At 40.5% G+C, this 22,850-nt stretch overlaps 1 protein-coding gene across 1 annotated transcript; it reads right to left on the bottom strand.

The window, feature by feature from the left end:
• Positions 1 to 654: 654 nt before the first annotated feature.
• limd2 (LIM domain containing 2) lies at positions 655 to 21,657 on the bottom strand. Its single transcript, XM_053514977.1, has 4 exons — positions 21,469 to 21,657; positions 5,153 to 5,197; positions 4,875 to 5,011; positions 655 to 4,752 (listed from the first exon to the last, which is right to left on the bottom strand). Exons 1-4 carry the CDS (start codon positions 21,469 to 21,471, stop codon positions 4,593 to 4,595), a joined length of 345 nt encoding a protein of 114 aa, XP_053370952.1. The 5' UTR covers positions 21,472 to 21,657; the 3' UTR covers positions 655 to 4,592.
• Positions 21,658 to 22,850: the final 1,193 nt, after the last annotated feature.

The raw sequence follows: 22,850 nt of genomic DNA, 5'->3' as shown, positions 1-22,850 counted from the left end.
CAGATAGGATTCCAATTACGAAACACTTAATAAGGTGGCGTAGTGGTTAGCACTGTGGCTTCACACCTCCAGGATCGAGGGTTTAAATCCTTGATAAAGCTTGATGGATTTCCTCTTCAGTCCAAAGACATGCAGATCAGGGTAATTGGCATTCCTAAATTGCCCTAATTTGGCACCCTGTCCAGGGTGTACCCTGCCTTATCCCCAAAGTGTCCTGGGCTAGGCTCCAGGCATCCCACGAGCCTGTAAAGGATTAATGGTGTACAAAATGAACTAGATAAAAAAAAAAAGGGTCAGTGTTAGAAAGATATACTTTAAGGAACTGGCGCCACTTAGTGGACAAATATAAAATTGTGCACTGAGTTGGGCGTATTGCAATATTATAAATATGTGGTTAACTGTACTTCCTGCCTTCTGCCGTTCTTCCTTTTCCTGTCATTTCCTTATCAAAAAAAGCGACTCAGACACTGACTTTACAACTGTTTCTGGGGTATTTCTTAAAATAAAAAAGCAAACAATAATACGTTTTGACTGCTCAGATAAGTAGCTCTAGGGGCAAATAACCTTAATACTTGCGTAAACAATATGAAAAGACTCATAGGAGACACAATAGCAATTGGTATAATAATAATAAAATCACACGCAAACAATAAATCAACATCAGAATGTTTGTTTTAATTATTATTTTCTTTAAAAGCATGTACAAAAATGAGAAATTAAAAAAAGAGAAAGAGAGGGAGCACAACACGATTGAGACGGGGAGGGGTGCAGTAAGACCTCACAGTTTTTAATCAACATTTTAAAATGCTTTAAAAAATTAAAAGTTTTCAAGAATTCAGGTGTGTGTGCTGTAAAGTAGGCAAAGAAAATGAATCAAGACCCGAACAGAAATTTGGGGAATAAACATAAATGCAAAAGTAGGGAAAAGACAAAAAAAAAGTGTAATAATAACTTTCTGCCATTTTAAGGCCACCATGTTCAGTCCTCCATTCTGAAGTTAAGACACAGAATACTCCATTTTTAATCCACGCAAATCTCCACTCACACAGAAACCACATGCTGACCATCATCTAGACTTTTAAGTACTACATTAAATAAGGCATACATCTAAAGTAACAACCACAGACACGACAAGCTACAATCAGGCAAGAAAGACAACAATGTTTGTACCCTACCCCCTCCCCAATCCCATAAGTCACTGAAAACAGAAAGAGGTAAACTGGACACTGTGATACAGACACTTTGATATGGTGTGGTTTTGTGCCTTATAGCCCTGTGAAAATATGAACTCTACAAAAGAAATAAACATTAGAGTTAAAAAAAAATACAGATAGAAATCTGAACACTCAAAGAAGGAAGCTTTGGGTAAAGATCTGAAATGGATACGTTTTATTATTTTTATTCTTATCCTAACACTTAAGAAAATATTATTTTGTCTTTTTGATACGTTTTAAAACTCACAGCGCCTTCAGTTTCACAGTAATCTTAAACATGTGCAACAAGAAAAAGGGGTTTCTGTGGAATTCCTTGGTAAGAGGCATCAACTCGACCTCTCCATGGCTTTATGATTACTTCCCAAGATTAACAATGAAAAAAAAGCTGATTTAACAACTGGATCAACTACAAAACATCAAAGCCGATGATAAGCCAAAACACATGAGAAACTGAAATTATATTGAAAAAATGAGAAAAAAATAATAATAGAAAATGCTAATTTTCTTGCTGTTCTTTTGTTGTAGCTGATTTGCCATTTGCTCTTCCACCACCAGATGGAGCTTTCTGTCAGCGCTACTATGATGCTAGGGACCTGGACTGGGATGATGCAGGGAGGGGTGAAATATGGGAAAGTACTGGAAATGCTGCAAATTCCTTTTACATGCCTCTACAAGGACCCAAAGAAAAGATGGTACCTTGGCGATGTTGCAAATTACTGCCGAATAACAAACACCTGAACACAAGATTGTTAATTTTCGCTGTTAGGGAAAAATAAGACCGTACCAACAGATGTTGCAAATTCCCTCTAACCACCAGAGTTATAAACACAAGATAGTACCGGGAGTGTAAATTCCCTTTACGTGCCTCTGGAAGGCCCTGAATAGAATAAAGTACTGGACGATGTTGCAAATTACCACCAATCACAAAAAAACCCTCAACACAAGATGGTACTGGGGGAGAAAGAAAAAAAAACAAGATCATACTTGTAGATGTCGCAAATGATTTACAAAGTTTAAAACCTGAATAAAACATACCCCTAGGAGATACTGTTAATTTTGTCCACGTTAACGCTCTATAAATTAATAGTACTGGGATATATCTTAAATGAAACTCAAAATGACAGAGCTCTGAACACAAGATTGTTGTTGGAATCCCCATTAAAAATGGGAAGACCCTGAACTTGAGATAGTACTGGGACATATTGCAAATTCCCCTCTACAAGGCCCTAAACAAAAAATGGTAATGGGCAAAGTTGCAAATTTCCTTAAGGTCATTCCTTTCAAATGCCAAGACCATGAGCTCAAGATAGTAGTGGGAGATGTTGTAAATTCCCTTTAAAGCGGTTATTGGTGACTCAATTGTTTTGTAAAACACATGTCACATGGCAAGATTAACTACAAGTTTTTTATTTCAGGTGTTTACCAGACTGCAAAAAAAAACACCAGACATTAGCCTTTCTATTTCAGCTTTTCAGCCACATTCATAAAAAAGGATGTCGTTTTAACTGACTAAACACCATTACGGTTTCTATACACTAAAGGTCAAAGCCTCCTGAGCGGAAGAAGGTGGAGCTGACGTGACCCTTGTTACACCATGGAAACTACAAAAAAAAAGGGGGGGGGGGTGGCAAAACAGTCTGATCACTGAAACCTGTGCACAATCCTGGGCGACACCGAGCAGTCACTAGCTTTGTGCTACAGAAGACCAGGGTGAATCCTGTCGAAGCCACAGAGCAGCTCACAGGAAGCCGACAGAACAATGTGCAACGACAGGAAGTGGCGACGGAGAGGGGAAAGTAGTGATGCGACGAGCTGCGATGACGCTTAACTCGCAAGTTCACTGGGTCCGTAACACAAACCTCGGCGTTTAGCGGCTTTTCTGCAAACTACAGTACATTCACCGTGTAAAGAAATACAGTCATAGTCATCAGTACTGATCAATGACTGCGCAGGAGCTGGAACATTAACAATGGAAACCCTTAAAATCCTGGATGGTCAGGTGCTCTCATAAATAAAACAAAGGAGAACTTCTAAAAGCAATGAAAACATTGCAGGCTCAAGAACATGATGGGATTCAGTCGTAAGGTAAAGAAACGTGATGATGGAAGTACAACGCAGCGCGGGTTTATAACCCCGAAGCTATAAGTGTCAGAGCAGGAGTTATCAAGTGCTATAGTAAATAAACAAGGTGATAAATGGAGAGGTCTCTAAGAGTTCTTTCACGGTAGTACCCGCTTTAGTTTAGTCTGACTGAACACAACCTTGGTGCGTCTTCTGTTTTTCTTCTGGCAGGTGAAAAACACAGCGATGGTGGACGGGGCCAAGAACTGCTAAACAAGCTAGCCTATAAGCCTTGAGCCACAAAGTTCAGATTTGACTGACGAAGACGATGGACGTAACGAGCATGTGCACTGTGATCTTCATATCGCTCGGCCCATTGAACGGATAAAATTTTAGCTGTACAGATTAAGGTTTTTACCTAAACACATCAGCACTCAGATATTCCAGGAAAACAAACCAAAAGTACAGATTTCGATCCGTTCCACAGACGTGAAAGCACCCTTTAGGACTCCTGGAGATATTTGTTTTTCTCCAACAGAAAATCTTTATTATCACTATTGAACGTGTGCGCATATGACAAAGAAAATGAGCGTGTGGAACGTTTGAGCGAGGTTCAGCAGAGATGCATACAGTACCGTATACCCTGTACTTTCACACATATAATACCCTGCTGAGTGTATGAATATATAAAAATAAAATAGAAAAAAAAAGGCAAAGTGGCTGCCTAACCCTCTCCGGACAAAACTAAACGTGACATAATGCTTGACAAAAGGTAGAAGGAATGAATCTCACACACATACGCGCACACACACCTCAGAATCGTTACCTGAGTGTACCTCCTGAAACTTTGGACTTGTGTAAGTGGTTCGGCTAAAAGACCTGGTATGTTCGAACATGTGTACCTGACAAAAGAATGATGAAATGACACAGGATGGAAATTATTTTAAAATGAATAAAATAAAATAAAAGAAGGAAAATAAAAAGACAAAATTACATCTCGCCTTTTGATTCGGGGGTTTTGGTCACAAATCAGCGAGGGTAAATAAAAATAATAATAATTAAAAGATATTATCATTTACTGAAGGCTGAAAGGGCTGAAGAGTTAGAAATGCTCTAGAAAAGATGCGGGATGCCCGCCTTATCGTGATTTGTGCGTGTGAGAGTGTGTACTGATGTGCGTGCGAGTGTGTGTGTGAGAGAGAGAGAGAGAGAGAGAGAGAGTGTAAGAGAGTGCGCAGGCAGATTTGAGACAGAGAATCAAATCCAGTCGGTGAGATGCGAGAAAGCGCTGGAGATCAGGAAAGGACGGAGACGTCGTCATGGCGATTTGGTGATGCTCTCGGCGTCTTTGGAGGCCCAGCGCTCTTTGTGCTGCTTGCGTCCGAAGCCCTCGTCGTAGTTCCCTTTGCTCTTGAACAGCTGCTGGTAGTGCGGTTTGCAGTAAAACTCGCCCTGCAGCGCCGCGTACGTGCCGAGACTGCACAGAGACAAGACAGAGAGGGAGAGAGAGAGAGAGAGAGAGAGAGAGAGAGAGGTCAGAGCGCGCACATGTACTGTACAATATATAGCGTCCCATTTCAATCAGGACTCGGCTCTAACCTGAGCTTGGTGTTGCAGTGCTTGCAGCAGAAGCAGTTGGCATGGAAGATCAGGTTGTTGGCCACCAGTCTCTCCATCGGATACACCGTCTTCTCACATGACGAGCAGGTCTCCCTCTGCGGCTTAAAGCTCAAAGACTGAAACACACACACACACACACAACATGGTGAGGATCTGCAGACGACACATCATTTAACAAACAGAAGTGAAACAGATATAGATGACACGGCAGAAATATGGTATTAAGAAGAAACGTGAATGTCTGTACACACACACACCTTAGAGCGCTGGACGGGCTTCTCGTCTGAGGGGCTTAGGTTGTCCTGGAAACAAACAAAAATGGGGAATTAATGTAAAGCGTCAATTATCTGGTTGCCCCTGGCAACAAAAAAAAAATCAAAACAATGGCATCCCATAATCGCAGCGCTCTCACTCAGGGGCCGCGCAGTGCACACACAGAACCTGCTCATGTTACAATTTGCTTTCTCCTGCTCCGCTCATCACCATCTGTGTATGCATCGTTTTACAGTGCATGCACGCACACACACATTTTATATACTGTACATGTATGCACACACACACCGTAATAATTACATAAAGCCAGTGATTGCTCTACTTCCTGGTGCCTCCAAGATTGATAGAGGGTTGTTTTCCAAACACGCCAGACAGACATACAGTGCGCGCACACACACACACACACGGACAGACAGACAGATAGGAAATGCAGAAAGACACACTGAGATAAACATAAATACCAATAGGTAGACCCCCTTAAGCACACCTGGACACATACACGCACATATTGGACACACGCAAACACATGGACACACATACGGACACATGGAGACACAGACACATAGAGACACATGGACACACACACACAAAAAAAGATGCTATTATGAAAACTAGAACAGTATTAAATGAATCCTGACGGCTCCAATGTTAACCCTAACTCTTACCTGAATGGGAAATTGAACATTGCATTTACACTGCATTATATATGACATGTGACACACCCTCATGTTTTAGTGCCCTGTTTCTCAGCCCAGGTCCTGTAGCACCACCTCCCTGCACACTACCCACAAAGCTACAAACACTCGGACACACCCGGGCCTCATTTCCCTACGCGCAGAGTTCTCTCTCTCCTCTGGATGTACACGGGTAACTCGACCCGCTAAAGAGAGAGGGAGCGAGAGAGGGGACAACAGAACACCTCATGAGGAAAACGGATCCTATTCACACAATCACAAGATGTATCAAGTTACCGGCAGTCCCTCGTCTACCCACACACACCTAGGATTATTTCCTGAGTGCAGAAGAGCAAGCAGCATGCGGTCATACAGCAAAGAGCTGGGCTATTACAGAAAAATAAATCGATGACCATGTGGTATGATCACGTTTAATGTAAGTTCGTTTCTGCTTTCGCCCCAATGAAGCAGATAATAAACAGCCAGTTCCTCCCCAGCTTCTCTTTCTTGCCTTCTCGCAACGTTAACAAAGCCCAGGCCACTGTAGATGCGACACACCACCTGACAAAAAGAAGCTACTACGCAACTAAATGAATTAATACCCAAGTATAGTAATAGCAACGCAACAATAGTTAAGTTGTAGCTAGGGCAAAACCTTGCAACGCTATAAATAATGTTGCTAAGATTCAATTCTATTTTATTTGTACAACGCTTTTTACAATGGGCATCGTCGCAAAGCATCTTTACCCAATCAAAGTCAAAATTATGTAAATGTGGGAAAATATGTATAAATCAAAACGATCAGATTGTCCCTGATGAGCGAGCCGAAGCCAACGGTGGCAGGGAAAAACTTCCCGAGATGACATCATTAAGGAACCAGACTCAACAGGGAACCCATCCTTATTTGGGTGATAAAGGAGTTGTTGTGCAGTCATATTTTGTGTTAAGCGGTTAGAAGGTCAGTATAACAGATGATGTATTAAAGTTAATAAGGAGTTCAGGTAATTACTGGAGGCTCAGGTAGACTATTGGAAACTCCAGTCCTGAACTATGAAGCAACTGCGTGTAACCTCTCGCAGCCGGAGGTCTAGAGAGAGCTGATTGGCCGAGCTCTCTCAGAGGGGAGGGATGAGAGGTTATTTAGTGCTCCCACATTAATCACGGCTCTACAGCCAATCAGTGGCGTCTGTGAGCTCACTCGAGCGGAAGGAGCGGATAGTGCTGTCCTCCAAGTGTGTTACGACGCCCCGCAATGGTGCGAGCAGTTCGAAAAGATGCAGTCGGCTGGCGTCACGTGGTTCGGAAGAAACCCATGATCGTCTTCGGCCCTCCCGGCTGAGTGGTAGTAGTAGCCTTAATGTGGGAGCCCCCTAGTGACGGGGAGGAATTGGCCACGAATAAATTAGGGAGAAAATCAGGGGAAAAAAAAAATAATAATAATAATGAATTTAAGTAATGTATGGGATGGACAAGTTAGCATCGAAGGGAGATAAAAGAGTTAGTTAAAATGGTTAAATTTGTAGTTTTAGAAAAGTATTTGTAAAAAACGATGGGGAAGTAAAATGTCCTGGAGTCACTGGATAAAAACTTCTAACTAAAGTTAATTTACAAGCTAAATTATATGATAGGTCAACTTCTGTCATTTGAGGAAAGTTTTTACTTGTAATTGGTGGGAAAACACTTTTATTAATTATTAGCCACATTAGCCATGTAGCAGGCAATGCTTAATAAAACCAAGAAATGTCATTGCTGAGTAATGATTTAGTAAAAAAAAAAAGTTATAGAAAAAATGAACACACTGCCTCGTGTTTGTTTCAGTCATTACTACACCGCCTGTCAGTCAGTTAGTAACCGGCCACAGACTCTCACAGACAAACCACTTCCTTGTTTTGAAGGGAAACGTTCGCGCCAATACTCCACAGCACAGAGATCTTTTCATGCAAGTGTTGCGTGCACTCGTTTCTCACAACACACCCAGGGTTCTCAGCATACAACCGCTGGACGTGAACGCACTATCGCTCAAGCCGCTTCCTGTCCCTTACTGGCACCGCAAGGCTGCCGCTTAGCGTACATGTGGCGTCTCTTTAACCCCAAAAACGAAGGGACTCGCAGAAACTGATTGAAGAGCCCGACAAACCGCGACCTGTCTGAAGACGTTGATGCGTTTTCAGTTGCAGAGGCTTTGACATGCAAAATTTAACTTTTCTCAATGTAACAGCTCTCAGACCATACGATAAAGTTTTCTGTTGTCTGATATATATTAACACATTTATGGAAGGAGTCTACAGCAATTCATAACAGTCAGAGGTAAAGCGGTCAGGAGGAGGAGGAGTTCCAGTTTCTCAGTAACGCGACAAGCCGCAGCTTTTGTCTTATCGAGCTCTACCAAGAGTGAAAAAAAAAAAAAAAAAAAGAGGCGGAGGTGAGCGAAAAACAGGAAGTAACTCGTAGAACATAATGTTCCACAGCATTTCAGTGCAACTACTTGCTGTGGTAGAAGAGGAATAAAACACTCAGGGAAGGACCAAGACAAAAACACCTTCCATAACTTTTAACCCCCAGTTCGTACAAATCAAAACTGCCTGGCTGTTGATTATTTTCCTAAATCAACACACCCTTTGGTGTTTTACTCCTTACCTCAAAGAAAGAAAAAAAAAAAACTAATTTGCATAGATTTTTACGCCATTGTTCTTTCCAAATCTCCCTCAAGGCATCCACTAACTACACCTGCAATCATTTAGCACGCAAAAGCGAGTGCGTTTTCTTTCCTCTCTCTCATTCGCTGGAGATCTAGCGTACCTCTTTTATAAACAAATCACTAAAAGGCGAAGGGGAAAAGGGCATTTTAAGGCTCTTTAAAAATACGCCAAGGACTTTCGAACCGTTTTATGGCGTCAGTCTGCTGCAGTAAACCCAGACAGGAAACTCAACGGAAGATTTTAATCACACTGAAACCTTTTGAAAAAGAGCAAAACTAAGCGTTTGAGTAAAGAGAGGAAGAGCCTTCGGCGTTTAAGGAGGGCTCTATTTAGTCTCGTGCCATCTGTCCTTTTTTTTTTGCCTTATTTGTACATAATGTGGCCATACACACACACACACACACACACACCAGTTAGTGATACTGCTCAACCATGGAGGCAGATTCAGGAAGCCGCCACGTCGCGTCACTCTTCCTGCCGTGCGCTTTATGACAGCGGAGCCCCATCTGTCATCCCTGGAGACCCCGAAACCAGCAGTCACATGACCGAAAGTCTAATGCGTACACTCCTCTATTAAAGCCTCACGCGGCAGATCGATGCAACATATTAGCAGTTCCGCTAACTCGCACACCCTCATGCGCGTTTCACAACCGATATGTCAAAATAGCAGAAATGTGTAAAAAGCACCCTGAGTAGGACTTTACCCAGATGCAAGAGCAGCAACCCGGCCTTAAAGAAACAGCTCAGGCACAGTCATGGCCAAAACTGTTGGCACCCCTGAAACTATTCTAGAAAATTACACATGTTTAATAATAACACATGTTTTGCTATACACATGTTTATTCCCTTTGTGTGTATTGGAACAAAAAAAAAAAAAAAAAAAAAAGGAGGAAAAAAGCTAATTTGACATAACGTCACACAAAAATCCAAAAATGAGCTGAACAAAATTAGTGGCACCCTTTCAAAATAAAGTATCAAGTAACAGGTGTGGGCAAAATAAAAAAATAATTAAAATAATAATAAAAAAAAATCTCACCTGAATGCAGATAAAAAGGAAAGAAGTTCATTTAATCTTTGCATTGTGTGTCTGTGTGTGCCACACTAAGCATGGACAACAGAATGAGGAAAAGAGAACTGTGTAAGGACTTGAGAACCAAAATTGTGGAAAAAATATGAACAATCTCAAGGTTACAAGTCCATCTCCAGAGATCTAGATTTGCCTTTGTCCACATCGCGCAACATTATCAAGAAGTTTGCAACCCATGGCACTGTAGCTAATCTTCCTGGGCGTGGACGGAAGAGAAAAATTGATGATAGGTTCCAACGCAGGATAGTCTGGATGGTGGATAAGCAACCAAACAAGTTCCAAAGAAATTCAAGCTGTCCTGCAGGCTCAGGGAGCATCAGTGTCAGGGTGAACTATCCGTCGACATTTAAATGAAATAAAACGCTATGGCAGGAGACCCAGGAGGACCCCGCTGCTGACACAGAGACAAAAAAAAGCAAGACTACAGCTTGCCAAAATGTACTTGAGTGAGCCAAAATCCTTTTGGGAAAAAACATCTTGTGAACAGATGAGACCAAGATAGAGCTTTTTGGTAAAGCACATCATCCTACTGTGTGGTCCAAAATTCCGGGTGAGAGGTTTAAGAAGCTTATTGATGGTTATAGGAAGATTATAGGATGTTCCAATACACACAAAGAAAATAAACGTGTATAGCAAAACACGTGTTAATGCCATTCTTTTCTGTGAGAAATACGTGATTTTCTGGAAAAATCTGCCAACAATTTCGGCCATGACTACATGTATGCATGTTTTCCTTTATGCCCCATGTTAAGTTCATCAGCCAAGATGAGTCTAAGTCTGGTCTGCAAAACTTAGTGCAAAAACCCACCATTCCTTATGGTCAACTCTCTTTCTTTCCAAAAAAATATTCTTTAAATGTCAGAAAGCGCCACGTCTCTTTAGGCATCACGACTCACAACAAATCACAGTACCTTGGGGTCCCTTATTTATAAATACCTATTGCATTGGGGTCATGATCCTCCAGATGTCAGAATTCTTTACAAATCATCATACTTTAGAGATCACAATTATTTTGGCATCACAACTCCTTACAAATTATGATTCTTCAGGCGTCATGACTCTTTACAAATACAAGTCTTTGGGATCACAATAATATTTATAAAATCACAATTCTTTAGGAGCCATGATCCTTTAGTGGTCACATAATTCTTGTCGGGTCACGATACGATTCTTTACGAATCTACAAAGGCTTTAGGAATCATGATTCTTAAGACGTCACAAATCATCACGATTCTTAATTTGTTTCACAGTTATTACACTTTAGGCGTCACAACTCTTTAAGATTCACACTTTTTTATGCGTTACACTTTTAAACTAAGTAATGAGCTCGTAGATGAAATCACTTGTGTGTGAAGCTTGCTTTTGTAAAATGCACTTAATGTGTAATGAGTCACGTCCATCTCTTTCTCTCTCTTTCTCCCTCTCTCTAGTTCATTCAGTTTATACAGGCCGCTGTTATACATTTAGTTAATTAAGATTTCACATTAAGTACTCCGTATTGTTAAGGACGTTTTTATTTTATTTTTTTCATTCTCAGACAACTGGGTCATTTTAAAATTGGACTCAGAGCTCGCAGACGTGGTTTCTCACCATCTTATCCTGTAGATTTATTATGTGTGACATCTATGCTGACCGTTCGCAGTTAACTAAGTTACAGTGTAGCTCTGATAACGGTAAAAGGTGTCAGAAACCACAGATTAAAAAAAAAAAAAAAACTCTTTTAATGAACTAAACACTGGAGCAGGACAGGACGCTGAACTGGTGATTATATTCTGCTTCCACTCCTTGTTGATCACATTAGGCTTGTAGCTCTCGTACTGTACGTGTCTAAAAGCGCAGGCTTCACTTAAAAACGCTCTGTCCCTTTAAAGCAACGACGCAGTGGAATTAGCGAGTCTTTGCAGGGTGCTAGCTTTGTGTTTTAAGCCCTGCTATTTTAAGAACTGTTTGGATTCAATCAGGCGCAACACCAAACTTGGCGTCTGGTTTCTCATATTCGCTCGGCCGCAACATTTGAAACCCAGACCGGCTACCATGGAAGGATGACATCATCCCGGACAGCGGAGCTCAGAGGCTGTACGAGGTGCCTCGCTCGCTAATTCGATTAAAGAGACAGAGACAGAGAGAGAGAGAGAGAGAGAGAGAGAGAGAGAGAGAGAGTGTGCGAGAAAGCAGGTGGAACAGAGCTGTTCAGACGCCTGTGCATGCTTCGGATCTGTCGAGGTTACTAATTGCACACCGTGATGTCAAACTTTATATGCGCAAGGTGTTGGATCGAGGTTTAACAGGTTACGTTCATAGATCAGATTTTTTATTTGTCTGAATACACTCATCAGATTTTTATTTAGACCGTACCCGAGTGGATATGCGGTCCTAAATCAGAAAAAAGAAATATATCCGATATGCGGTCATGCGTCCTGAATGAGAAGGTTATGAATTTGTGCATCGTTTTGCCTCTGCACATGCGCGTCGTGCTCGCTGACGTCAGTCTCCACCAACGACATGGGGATTTTATAGCAGCACTAACACAGCTAAAACAAGGCGTCTGGCAAGGCTTTCTCCCTTTTTTTGCACCCCAACAAATACAGCCAACTAACTCCCTGTCATCCTCCAGAACAAAACCACCAAATGTATTTTTTTGCTCAAATCGCATCCATTGTTTGAAATGAATAAGCGGTCGCGTAAATGTGACGTGTTTTAACCCAGATGGCGTGAGCAAAAACATATCTATGTTTTAGAGGACAGACGCGTAAACATGAACCGGCAGAATAGACAAATTACATTTACATTTACATTTAGGCATTTGGCAGACGCTCTTATCCAGAGCGACTTACATTTTTATCTCATTACACATCTGAGCAGTTGAGGGTTAAGGGCCTTGCTCAAGGGCCCACCAGTGGCAACTTGGTGGTTGTGGGGTTTGAACCTGGGATCTTCCGAACCGTGGTCCAATGCCTTAACCACTGAGCTACCCCTGACCCTGATCACAAATCTGATCAGACCAAGAATTTGAGCAACATGGCTTGTAATGTGAACGTAGCCAAAGGGTTCTTTATCCACGTCCATGGCTGGTCCAACACCGCCTCCCTGGGAATAGCAGGTGCCGTAAAATACAAAGAAAGATTTTCACGCATGCTTTCCTCACCATCTCTCTAGGAGTATTGATTTTCAAGGCTGGAGGGGGGTGGGGAGATCCCCTGATCCATTAGCCATACAGACCATCATCTGCACCCCCAAAAGGCTCTCTTTAAAGCCAGTGAGAAAGGATAATAGAATAAAAGGTCAAGATGTGACCCAGAGAGCGCGACTGGGGCAACACGGTCACTCCCTCTGACACCCGAAAAGAGTGCCATCTAGTCCACCAGCATGGGGGGTGGTGACTCTTCACACAAGGACAGTTTCTTCAGGAAGCATACAAACAGGAAGCAATCAAGACCCCCCGAGTCGGAGAACTTAAAGCCGCAGAGTCACGTTTTTGATTAAATTCCGGTCAAGTGTGAAACGAATGAACACCACAGACCGAGAAAACTGTCCGAACTAAATATCAAATTAATGTGTTGCATCTACATCCGTCTGCAAATCAGAAGGCTGGATTGATTTGTATTAGACAACTCGCTGTAGAGAATTAAATTTTCTCCTGGTGGATTCTCAGGCACGGCCCATTTGCACAGGGACAACTGTTAAAGGCTGTAAAACAAACTGAAAAGGCCAAAACATGCAGGTCCTCGAATGACCACTAGGATCCAAAAGTGAGTCAATCCCCAAAGACCTCAATGTTAAAATGTCGAACTTTTCAACAGAACTAAATATGTTCACACCCGCAAAAAAAAACATTTTGATAGCTAGGTTTCCCTTTCCTGACAATTGTACGGGGTGAGATTTTTTTATTGACCTTATCAGTTTAAAATTGTATTACGCCATAAATTATGCATATTCAGAGAGAAGATGAGAAGGTCGGGTTTCCTGTAAGGCCGTTCCTGTAAGAAGTCCCCTGTGTCAGTGCTTTATAACAATCAAAGGTAAAGTCTTGTACTATTGGAAAAATGAGTATGGCGCACCCATGTTGTGGTGCGGACAGTGACATGGCACTTTATATCAGACTCCATCACACCTTTTATTATTTTCCTATAAAAGCACCGTCTTTTTCCCAATGTATCAAGTAACAAAAGAGTTAGTGAAAAAGCAAAAACGATGGTTGTCAAGGCTGCCATTTTGTTCTCAGTCTCTGTGGGACCACATGTACGTATGCATCCGTTTTTGGGCTTTTTTTCAGGGCCTTAACAACAACTTTCTTTTCTTCTTCTTTTTGTTGTCTCGTGCCGTTTCTTCAGATCAACTTGGATACTGCGGTTCATGACACTAAAGCTGAAATTAAAAACGCTGACCTTTAATACGGCGTTTCCAGTGACTGCTCAAGCTCTCAATCATACATGGCATATAATTATGCATACGTTTCTAATTAAACACTTGTTCGAGGCGTTAAGAGATCTCCGGGACTGCAAAAGCAGGGCACAGAACCAGGCAAAAATGAGCCTGAAAAACTAAAAACTAAAAGAAATATTACTGGAAAACGTGTGAAGATCAATGAGGGGGTCAAAAGCAAAAAAGAAATGAAATCATGGAGCAACATGACGAGCTACTCTAGAAATCTCCATTCTTCTATTTCAAATACCAACTTAATAAGAATAATAATAAACTTGAGAACACTATATTGTGTTTTCAGCAGCACTAATGTTTATTGTCTAATTTGTCTCAAGCAGCCGTGTTTCTTACAGGTTTTAAAAAAATTACAAAACTACAAAAAGTATCTGATAAACATTAAAACACTGTGTCGATCATTTAAGGGCATTTTTACATTAGGCACAGTGGTATAAAGGTTAGCACTGTTGCCTCGCACATTTAGGGTCCGGGTTCGACTCCCGCTTCAGGGTCTGTGTGACTGGAGTTTGCATCTTCTCCCCGTGCTTGGTGGGTTTCCTCCAGGTACTCCGGTTTCCTCCCACAGTCCAAAGACATGCAAATTATTTGGCGTTCCCAAATTGCATGTTGTGTTTGCCTGCGGGTGTGTGCCCTGCCATGGATCAGCACCCCATCCAGGGTGTACTCGCTTTGTGCCTCCTACAGGATAAAGCGGTATAGGCGATGAGTGAGTGATTTGTTCCATGCCCAGGAACTTTTGCTCCCACCTTCCAACTCCGCCGCTGGCCAGCGTTCACATTATGTTTGGTCTCTGTTCTTGAGGGAAAAAAATGTCAAGCTTCCTACTTTATCAGCTGGGGTTGTGTAGGTCGGAGGATGATATTGGCACGTGCCATTTACGCTGCATACGCCATCGTAGCAAGCGCATGGAGATTTCAGAGGAGACCAATGTTCTCAGGTACGACTGACGTCCATTCGCGGCGCGGAATGATCGTGTTCGCGCAGATCAAAATGAACCGGATTTTGGGGTCAAGTGTTTTCTGTGAACAATCCCGGGGGCCCTAATGTGATAACGGCCTTAATATCCCTTCTCATACAAAACAATCTTTTTTTTTTTATCGTCCAGTTTTCTGCTCTACACTCCAGTTGAGTTGATGGCGGTATTGCATGAACTGCCTATAAACTCAAAAGAAGATGAAAGGCTAATCAACAAAAAACAAGAGAATTTGCAGCAGACTTTGACACGTTTGTATTTTCTGCAAAAGCTGCAGTACGTTTACATTTTTTTAGTCCATTTAACTTAATTTCTGCATTTCCCTAGTAGTTAATTGTGCGAATCCATGCTGAATTGAATTTAAAGGACTGCATCGACCAACATTTTGCATAATCAAATAAATCGCACAGCTCTAATAAACCATGTTTAAATCCAACTTTACAGCATCTCAAGAATTGTATTTATTTTTTATTTCTTACATATGAATTCTCCCTGAATGATTCTCATCTGGTTTAGTGTAGTTCATTCTGAAGCAAAATCAACGAAAACTCTTTGCAAAGACAGGACATCACTCTAAAGCCTAAACGTGAAGCCACACCCTACAAGAACTTGATGCAAGAGAAATTGCATGCAACCACAGGCGTTCAATCAGAGCAAGAGTTTTTGCATGCCCGTGGTGGCCGTTAGACGTTTCAGCCTGTAGGTTAAACCACCTGACCGTCAAGTCAGCAACATACAGGCCCGTGGCTATGGATTGAGCAAGCGCCGATGTGTTTCTGCGAGCACGCAAATTCGAACCCTGAGAAGGAAAACAGAGCCTCGGATGTGTCGAAACGTGGTGGTGAAACTCGAGTCAGCCGGTACGCAGAAGAACTGCTGGAAGCAAAAGATATACTTCTGATCTTATCACAAACACCAAAAAAAAGAAAAAGAAGAAGAAGAAGATTACACAATCAGGCTATGTGCGGTGCACGCATACCCAAGGCAACAAGTTTCATCTGGTCTGGAGGCTTTCTGTGGAATGTAACACATCCATTTATATTGCGGGTGCCTGCGAGAAACGCCGCCTCAGGGCCTGGCAACGTTTCTGAGCCCAACACGGGAGACGAGCTACAACTGAAAGAAAAGTGCGATATTTATAGACTGGCAATTTCGAATTTCGCAATGTTACATAACGTACGTGGTCCTGGATCTGGGTGATATTTTCAGCATTCGAATCGCACATGGAACATTTCGTCCTGACTATCGAACGTTAACAAACCTGTTCAAGTTTAAATCGATTCCCATGATGAACCTTTTTCTCCTTGGACTGAATGATCCATATGGACAGGAACCAGATTAATAACGAGTGCTGCGGTATATCTAGGTTAACTGTAAACCTTTAGCGCTGCTAGCATCTCGATTTCGATGTACTTAAACTTCCATTTTTTCTACCATTGCAGTAATGAACACGCTCCTTCAAATAAGTTTGTGTTTCTGTAGCAATAAACAACAACAAAGCTCATCTTTTCAGGGTGGATCTGTTCGCCCTGGAGAAAACCTTCAGGAATTCGAGGTAGAATGTTTCACAGCTACAAGACAAGCTGCATTTTTTTTTTTGTCTCTGAACTTCAAGTTGGAGAGAAAGAGAGAGAAAAAGAAGTAGTGGCTGGTGAGAGAACAGCTGTTTGTGGCTGCTGTGTGATAACAGGAACTACTGTTGATGTTTTTCAAAAGGGAAGCAACAAACCTCACGGTTCAGATCGTATCACGGTTTTTGCAGATAATTTTTCAGAAGATAAAATAATTTTGCTTTTGATGTCTTGCTTAAATAAGACTTTAAGGAAGGACCTTTTTAATTAGGAAGAAAATAAAAAAAAACGTCAGTCAGGACGTACAATATTTAAAATTAAATAAAATCTTTCAATAAAATATTTCTTCTAATCCTCATTCAATAAAGTAAAATACGAGGCATGTTTTTTTTCTCCTCTTTTTTGATGATGTGGATGCAGGCTACACATCTCCACTGTTGTTCGAAAGAACATAGTCCTGATGTTCTTATTATTTTTTAAATGTAATAAAATGTAATTATACAGTAAGTCCCCTACATATGGAATGGGTTTTGAACAAAATACAATCCTTAATATTTAGTGATAAGATGTTAAAGATGGTCTACTTGTCAAGTGAGCCATTAGACGTTAGCTGCTCCCTGCTAGCCTAGCCTCCTTCTTCTTTGTTGTTTAATGGCTGTTGAAATCTAGTAACCCACCTTGTTTATGGTAGCTCTTAAAATGGGACCCAGAGAATGGCAGAGCTGTGAGGGGGAGGGGCTACTGCTATATGAGGTCACAATAGGCAGATGGTTTTTTTTTTGCATGCTGATTTGCTTGTTAAAGAGCTGACCAATACAAAAATGTGAAAATGTCAAGAATGTTCAAATGTCAAAATTTTTATCCCCTTTAAAGGTCCCCTTTAAAGCAATGGTTGAGCGAGTACATCAGAATTCAAATCTGAAATCGTTTTGCGGAAATTGAGTCATCTTACAAAATGGATAACACCCCATTATGCAAGCAATATTTTTCCAAAATATGTTTAAATAGAGATAAAAAGGTCCAATTACACCGTTAATGAACATCAGACGCCAAAAACGTCTCGAGCGTTTATATCCGAATGAACCCAAATCCATGATCGCAACCCAATTATTTCATGACGATGCGTCGTTCAAACATTTCAGAAACGTTTCACGTCCACGGCGCGGGCTGAAGATGTAAACTCAGTGTGCCACGTTCCTAAAATCTCGCAGCCATCTGACGAGTCCGGGATAAATAAAATCCACAGGGTTCAGCCTGGTGATTCAGCACAGTCAGAACTTTCTATTTAAGTGTGTGCAGCCTGAGCGTCATCCTTCACTCTTCATCCATATAAGGGGATTTTGAGCAGAAGGGGAAGAGGGAAAAAAAAAAAAAAAAAAACGATGGTGTTATCAGACTGCACTGGCCGCCCCAGAGTCCTCGCTGGCATAATTTCATTAGTACGGAGCTCCAAGAATAGCCGACAGAGAGAAGGCTGTAGATTGAGATGCTCGGTTATATAAGTCATGATGCAGCCGTACACACCGGACACGTGTGTAGTACAGTATAGTAGGTATGAAAATCAGGGACACGCTGAACGCTTCACCAGAAAAAACACCCTATATGCAAAGAGCTATAGACACGCTAAGCAAACAAATGACCAGAAATATTTTTTAACCAAATTATTATATACTGTGTAAATAATAATATGTAATAATAAAAAAAAAAAAAAAAACTCAGTACTTCTTTGTGCATGCACGGCGCTTGGATTTTTATCTCCAAGAGAAATAAAATGTTCGTCCTGCACAGAAACGATCTTGAAGGCTGCTCGCTTCCCAGCTTTCATGCGCCAAATCCAAATCATCTTCATCCACCCACTTACAACAAAAACACAGCTCTCTAAACGGAGTCAAATATCCTCCCTATTTGTTTGCGCACGTTTTCACTGATTCAAAATGCCCTGAACGGATATATTCATTTTTTAATCTTCACATGACAAAGTCGGTCAGAGAGAGAGAGAGAGAGAGAGAGAAAGAGAGAGATCTTAACAAGGCGTTAAATAAAGTCAGTCCCATCCAGGCTGGAATCAAACAGGACGCTTGGCCTAATTTGCGCAGACAGCTGGCTGAAAGAATCTGCTCCAATCGTCCGGCGAGACAAATCAACCTGACATCCAGGCTTTAGGATGGCGTCTGTCGTGTTTATAACCCCTCCAAGCAGCAAAGAGGCATATTGATATATCTTCTTATATCTTCTGAATGACATGAAAAGCTGCAAAGAACTCTTTGTACTCGTGCTATTAAATGCCCCAGTCACGCCGTGATAAACCCCGCTCCGACCTGCTTCCTGTCTCTAGTCAAACTCATTACAGCAAAAAAAAAAAAAAATTTTTTCCTTCTCTTTTTTAATTACGACCCTCAGCATGTCCTGGACATGGAGGAATCTTGAAAAGCAAAGAAATTTTGCAATTCACAAAACCCCCTAATTATGCTATGGTGACTTCAGCCCTATTACCACAGGATTAGATTTACATACACGCCATTTGTTTTTATTTCGTCCCCGGTGACCTGACACCACATTACTAAGGGTGCGTCAGCATATGCAGCATGTAGTCTGTTTTATTACGTTCAACTCAGCTGTGAGTAAAGAAGAGATTCGAATCGATTGATCGACCCAAACTGGGTGCAAGGAAGTAATATTGGAGCTGAGATTTCGCTTCATTAATTTAACCTGCTAGTTTAATATACTAGTATAATATACATTAAATATACATTAAATGTATATTGACTACATGAACTAAAATTGAGGATCTGAGAAACTACAGAGGTGCTTACTGAGGTTATGTTTTATTAACCAGGATGTGACATCATCCTCGCACTCATCCCAGTCGCCTCCAACTAATCTCCAAATCTATATTTTGTCTAGTGTCTGTAAACTGTAACAGTAAACCAACAATACAAAAAGTTTAAAAACACATCCTTTTTCAATGATTTGATTTTCAAACACATAAATCCACAGTTTGTTTTCCCCTTTTTCTTTTATCAGCTGCCATTTTTCTCATCTGACGCTTGATCACTGAAAAAACGTTGATCATGAAGTTTCAGATCACGTTAGACTTTTTCGTTTTCATCTTCACCGATGTTACTCATGTGACATTTAAATCAGGTTTCCAATAACAGTAGCACATTCTCTCACACAAGTCTATGAGGTTATGATTATCATATTAAGTACAAACTGAAAGTATAGTGTGGATAGGAGCTGTTTAGCTACGCTGAGGTTAATAAAGCAACATGGGCCTAAGAATGTAATTCATTCTTATGAACGGCAAATAAACTAGAGATTGTTTAAAACTGGTTGTTTATGCGAAGTGTTTTGCAAATTTTTGCGTAGTGTGTTTATGGTTTAATAAAAACATTTGATGGTTAATTTATTGATTTATTTATTCATTTATTCAGTCATTTAAACTATATATTTATCCTTCTCTTTTTTTTGTCCCACAGATATTTTAACATATGTGATGTTTAAAAAATTGATCACTTGATTTTTTACATTTTTTTATAGCCATTAAACAAACAAACAAAAAGCAATTAGCTGAAACCAACAATATTATCATCTAAATACAACTTTTATTGTGGGACTAAAACCAGAAGTAACTTTGACATTTTCTCGTGTTGCTAAGATACCGCATTTACTTATAATTACTTGCTATTGTTATTTAATTTCCTTTGGTTCTGTAACAGTACCGAAATTAAACCTTTGGAAATGTGAAGGTTGGTTTAAATTCCAATTAAATGATTATATTAAGATGATTTGTTTTTAGTTTCCATCATAATATTTGATTTTCATCTTTTTATATTTTATATATAGTGCTTTTTTTATATAAATGTTCTGGAGAAACAGTAACCATTTTCCATTTTTTAAAAACACACACTATATCATTTGTTTGTTTGATTAGTTGCAATAGTGATAATATTTTATTTTATTTTTTTTACTCATACTGTCCCACATGGACAATTCACTAACTTTCAATACTAGTGATTTTAAGGGGGGAGGAATTATTTAAAAAAAAAAAAAAAAACAGTCATTGTTAAGCGACGACAAAAGACCTGTCTGTTTCTTAGATATTTGGGTTAATTCCAATTTTGAAGTCATTAAAACATCTAAAAAAGCTGAATATGCTTAGAAATAACTTGTGCATTACACAATTAAATTAAAAGAATAATTAGTTGATTTCCATTCATCTCCAGTCCATTCTCTTGGACTGACCACACACACACACACACACACATTTTATATAAAAACCAATAACATATGATATGCGATAAAATAAAATATAAAGTCAATTAGCTCAATAGTCAATTAGAAGAAGAAAAAAAAAACACCATCATCGTCAAACTGCAACTTTTATCCTGAGAATGAAACCGGAAGTAAATGTTACAATGTTACATTCCATTATGTTGCTAAGATACCGCATTTACTTACGATTACTTGTTATTGTTATTTAATTATCTTTTTTTTTTTGTAATCACAAAGCTCGGATGAAACCTTTGGAAATGTGAAGGTTGTTACAAACACAAACCGCGCTGTAATGCATTTCTTACTTGCATCTTCATCATCATTATCATCATCACAATCAACAATAAACGCGCAGAAACTGTCTGTATTTAACGTAAATAACGAATAACGCTTCCATCACAATAGGAAGCAGCAGCGCGCGCGCGCGCACGCGGGACACGCGCGGGCCGCAGCCCAGATAACGCGCACGGGCGATACGGAGTGCACTAGGTGCTGTTCGCATGCTGTTCTGTCGAGCGCGCTCTTAAAGTGAGGAAGCCGCGGATAGAGACACGGCCCCTCCCGGATTGTTAGATACTCACCATCTGTGTGTCTCCTTCTCCTCCTGCGCTGCAATGAAAAACACAAACAGGAGTTCACTGTAGCTCTCGGTTAACTTGATTTCCCGCTCTTCTATGGCATGGACTGAGGATGATGGGGTTATTTAGGTGCTCAGATTTGCCCCACACCGCTTGCTTGCTTCCTTCCTTCTCCTGAGCGCTTTTCAGCCGCGCAGGGGTGCTTTTTCTTTCCAGCTCTTTATTATTCAAAAGGATGTCCACCTCTATTGGTTGTCTAGTTTAAACCCCGCCCACAAGCCACGCCCGTTTTAAAAAAGGCGGCCTTTTTTTTCCATGCAGCTTAAAGCCACTTAGGGAGGGAACCTTCTGAGGTCTACACAAAACACAACAAAAATTACACAAGTGTTAACACTACACACCAATATTTTCCCTCTCTTTCTCTCTCCCAAAAGAAAAAACTGACTGAAAAACATTGAGCCTTTCCATTTTTTTTCAAAATCTGGGTACATACGTACAGCAGTCCCAGAGGCGAGTTATTTAAGCGAAATTTCATATTGTGAAACATTATTTCCTATGGGAAAATACATAAGTGCAGATAATCCACCCCAGTCACCCAAAAATATTACCAATATCTGTCCCCTACATTTCCAATATGATCATAAGTTACGTTTGTCTTTGGCAACTGGAGATCTTGTGTGATAGCTAAGATCTTGGGAGAGACCTAAAACGGCTATTCATAGGTTCTCATCCAACTTGGTTGAGCTTGAACAATTTTGGCAAGAAGAATAGAAGAATTGTTCAAAAGAAAGTTGTGCCAAGATTGTAGCATCACTCACAAGCAGACTTGAGGCCGTCATGGGTGCCAAAGGTGCCAAAGGCCGTCATGGCTTTAACCCAATGTTGGGTCTGGATACTGATGTAAATGGGATATTTAAGTTTAATTTAAAATATATATATTTATTTATTTATTTATTATTTGGAGTATCGTGTGTAGAATGAAGAGAATAAAGGATTAAAATTCATTTAAGACGAGTTTGAAACATAATAAAAGGGGGAAAACTTGGAATTGTCTGAAAACTTTTTCTCCTCACTGGATTCAATATAAACGTACCAAATCCATGTCTACATGCTACCGCTGAGATAAAAGTGATCCAGATTTCCCCTACACACTGTAGATCTGCCTGATTTAGCCTGATGCAATCTTGGGTTTGAAGTCCTAAACAATTGCAAAGCATGTCTAAGGATGTCTCCATATGGTCCTACTTAAATCAAATTAAAGATTCACTTTGAATCCATGACACCTTTGGATTGCAAAGGATACAAATAGTTTTTACACCAAGGCCAACAATTGCCTTGAAAGCTTTAAGATGGTGATTGAGAAACAGTACAACGTGTAGCAAATG

This window comes from Clarias gariepinus, chromosome 16 (genome assembly GCF_024256425.1).
Source record: "Clarias gariepinus isolate MV-2021 ecotype Netherlands chromosome 16, CGAR_prim_01v2, whole genome shotgun sequence".
NCBI classification, from domain to species: domain Eukaryota; kingdom Metazoa; phylum Chordata; class Actinopteri; order Siluriformes; family Clariidae; genus Clarias; species Clarias gariepinus.
This window is presented reverse-complemented; position numbering and strand designations above follow the sequence as displayed.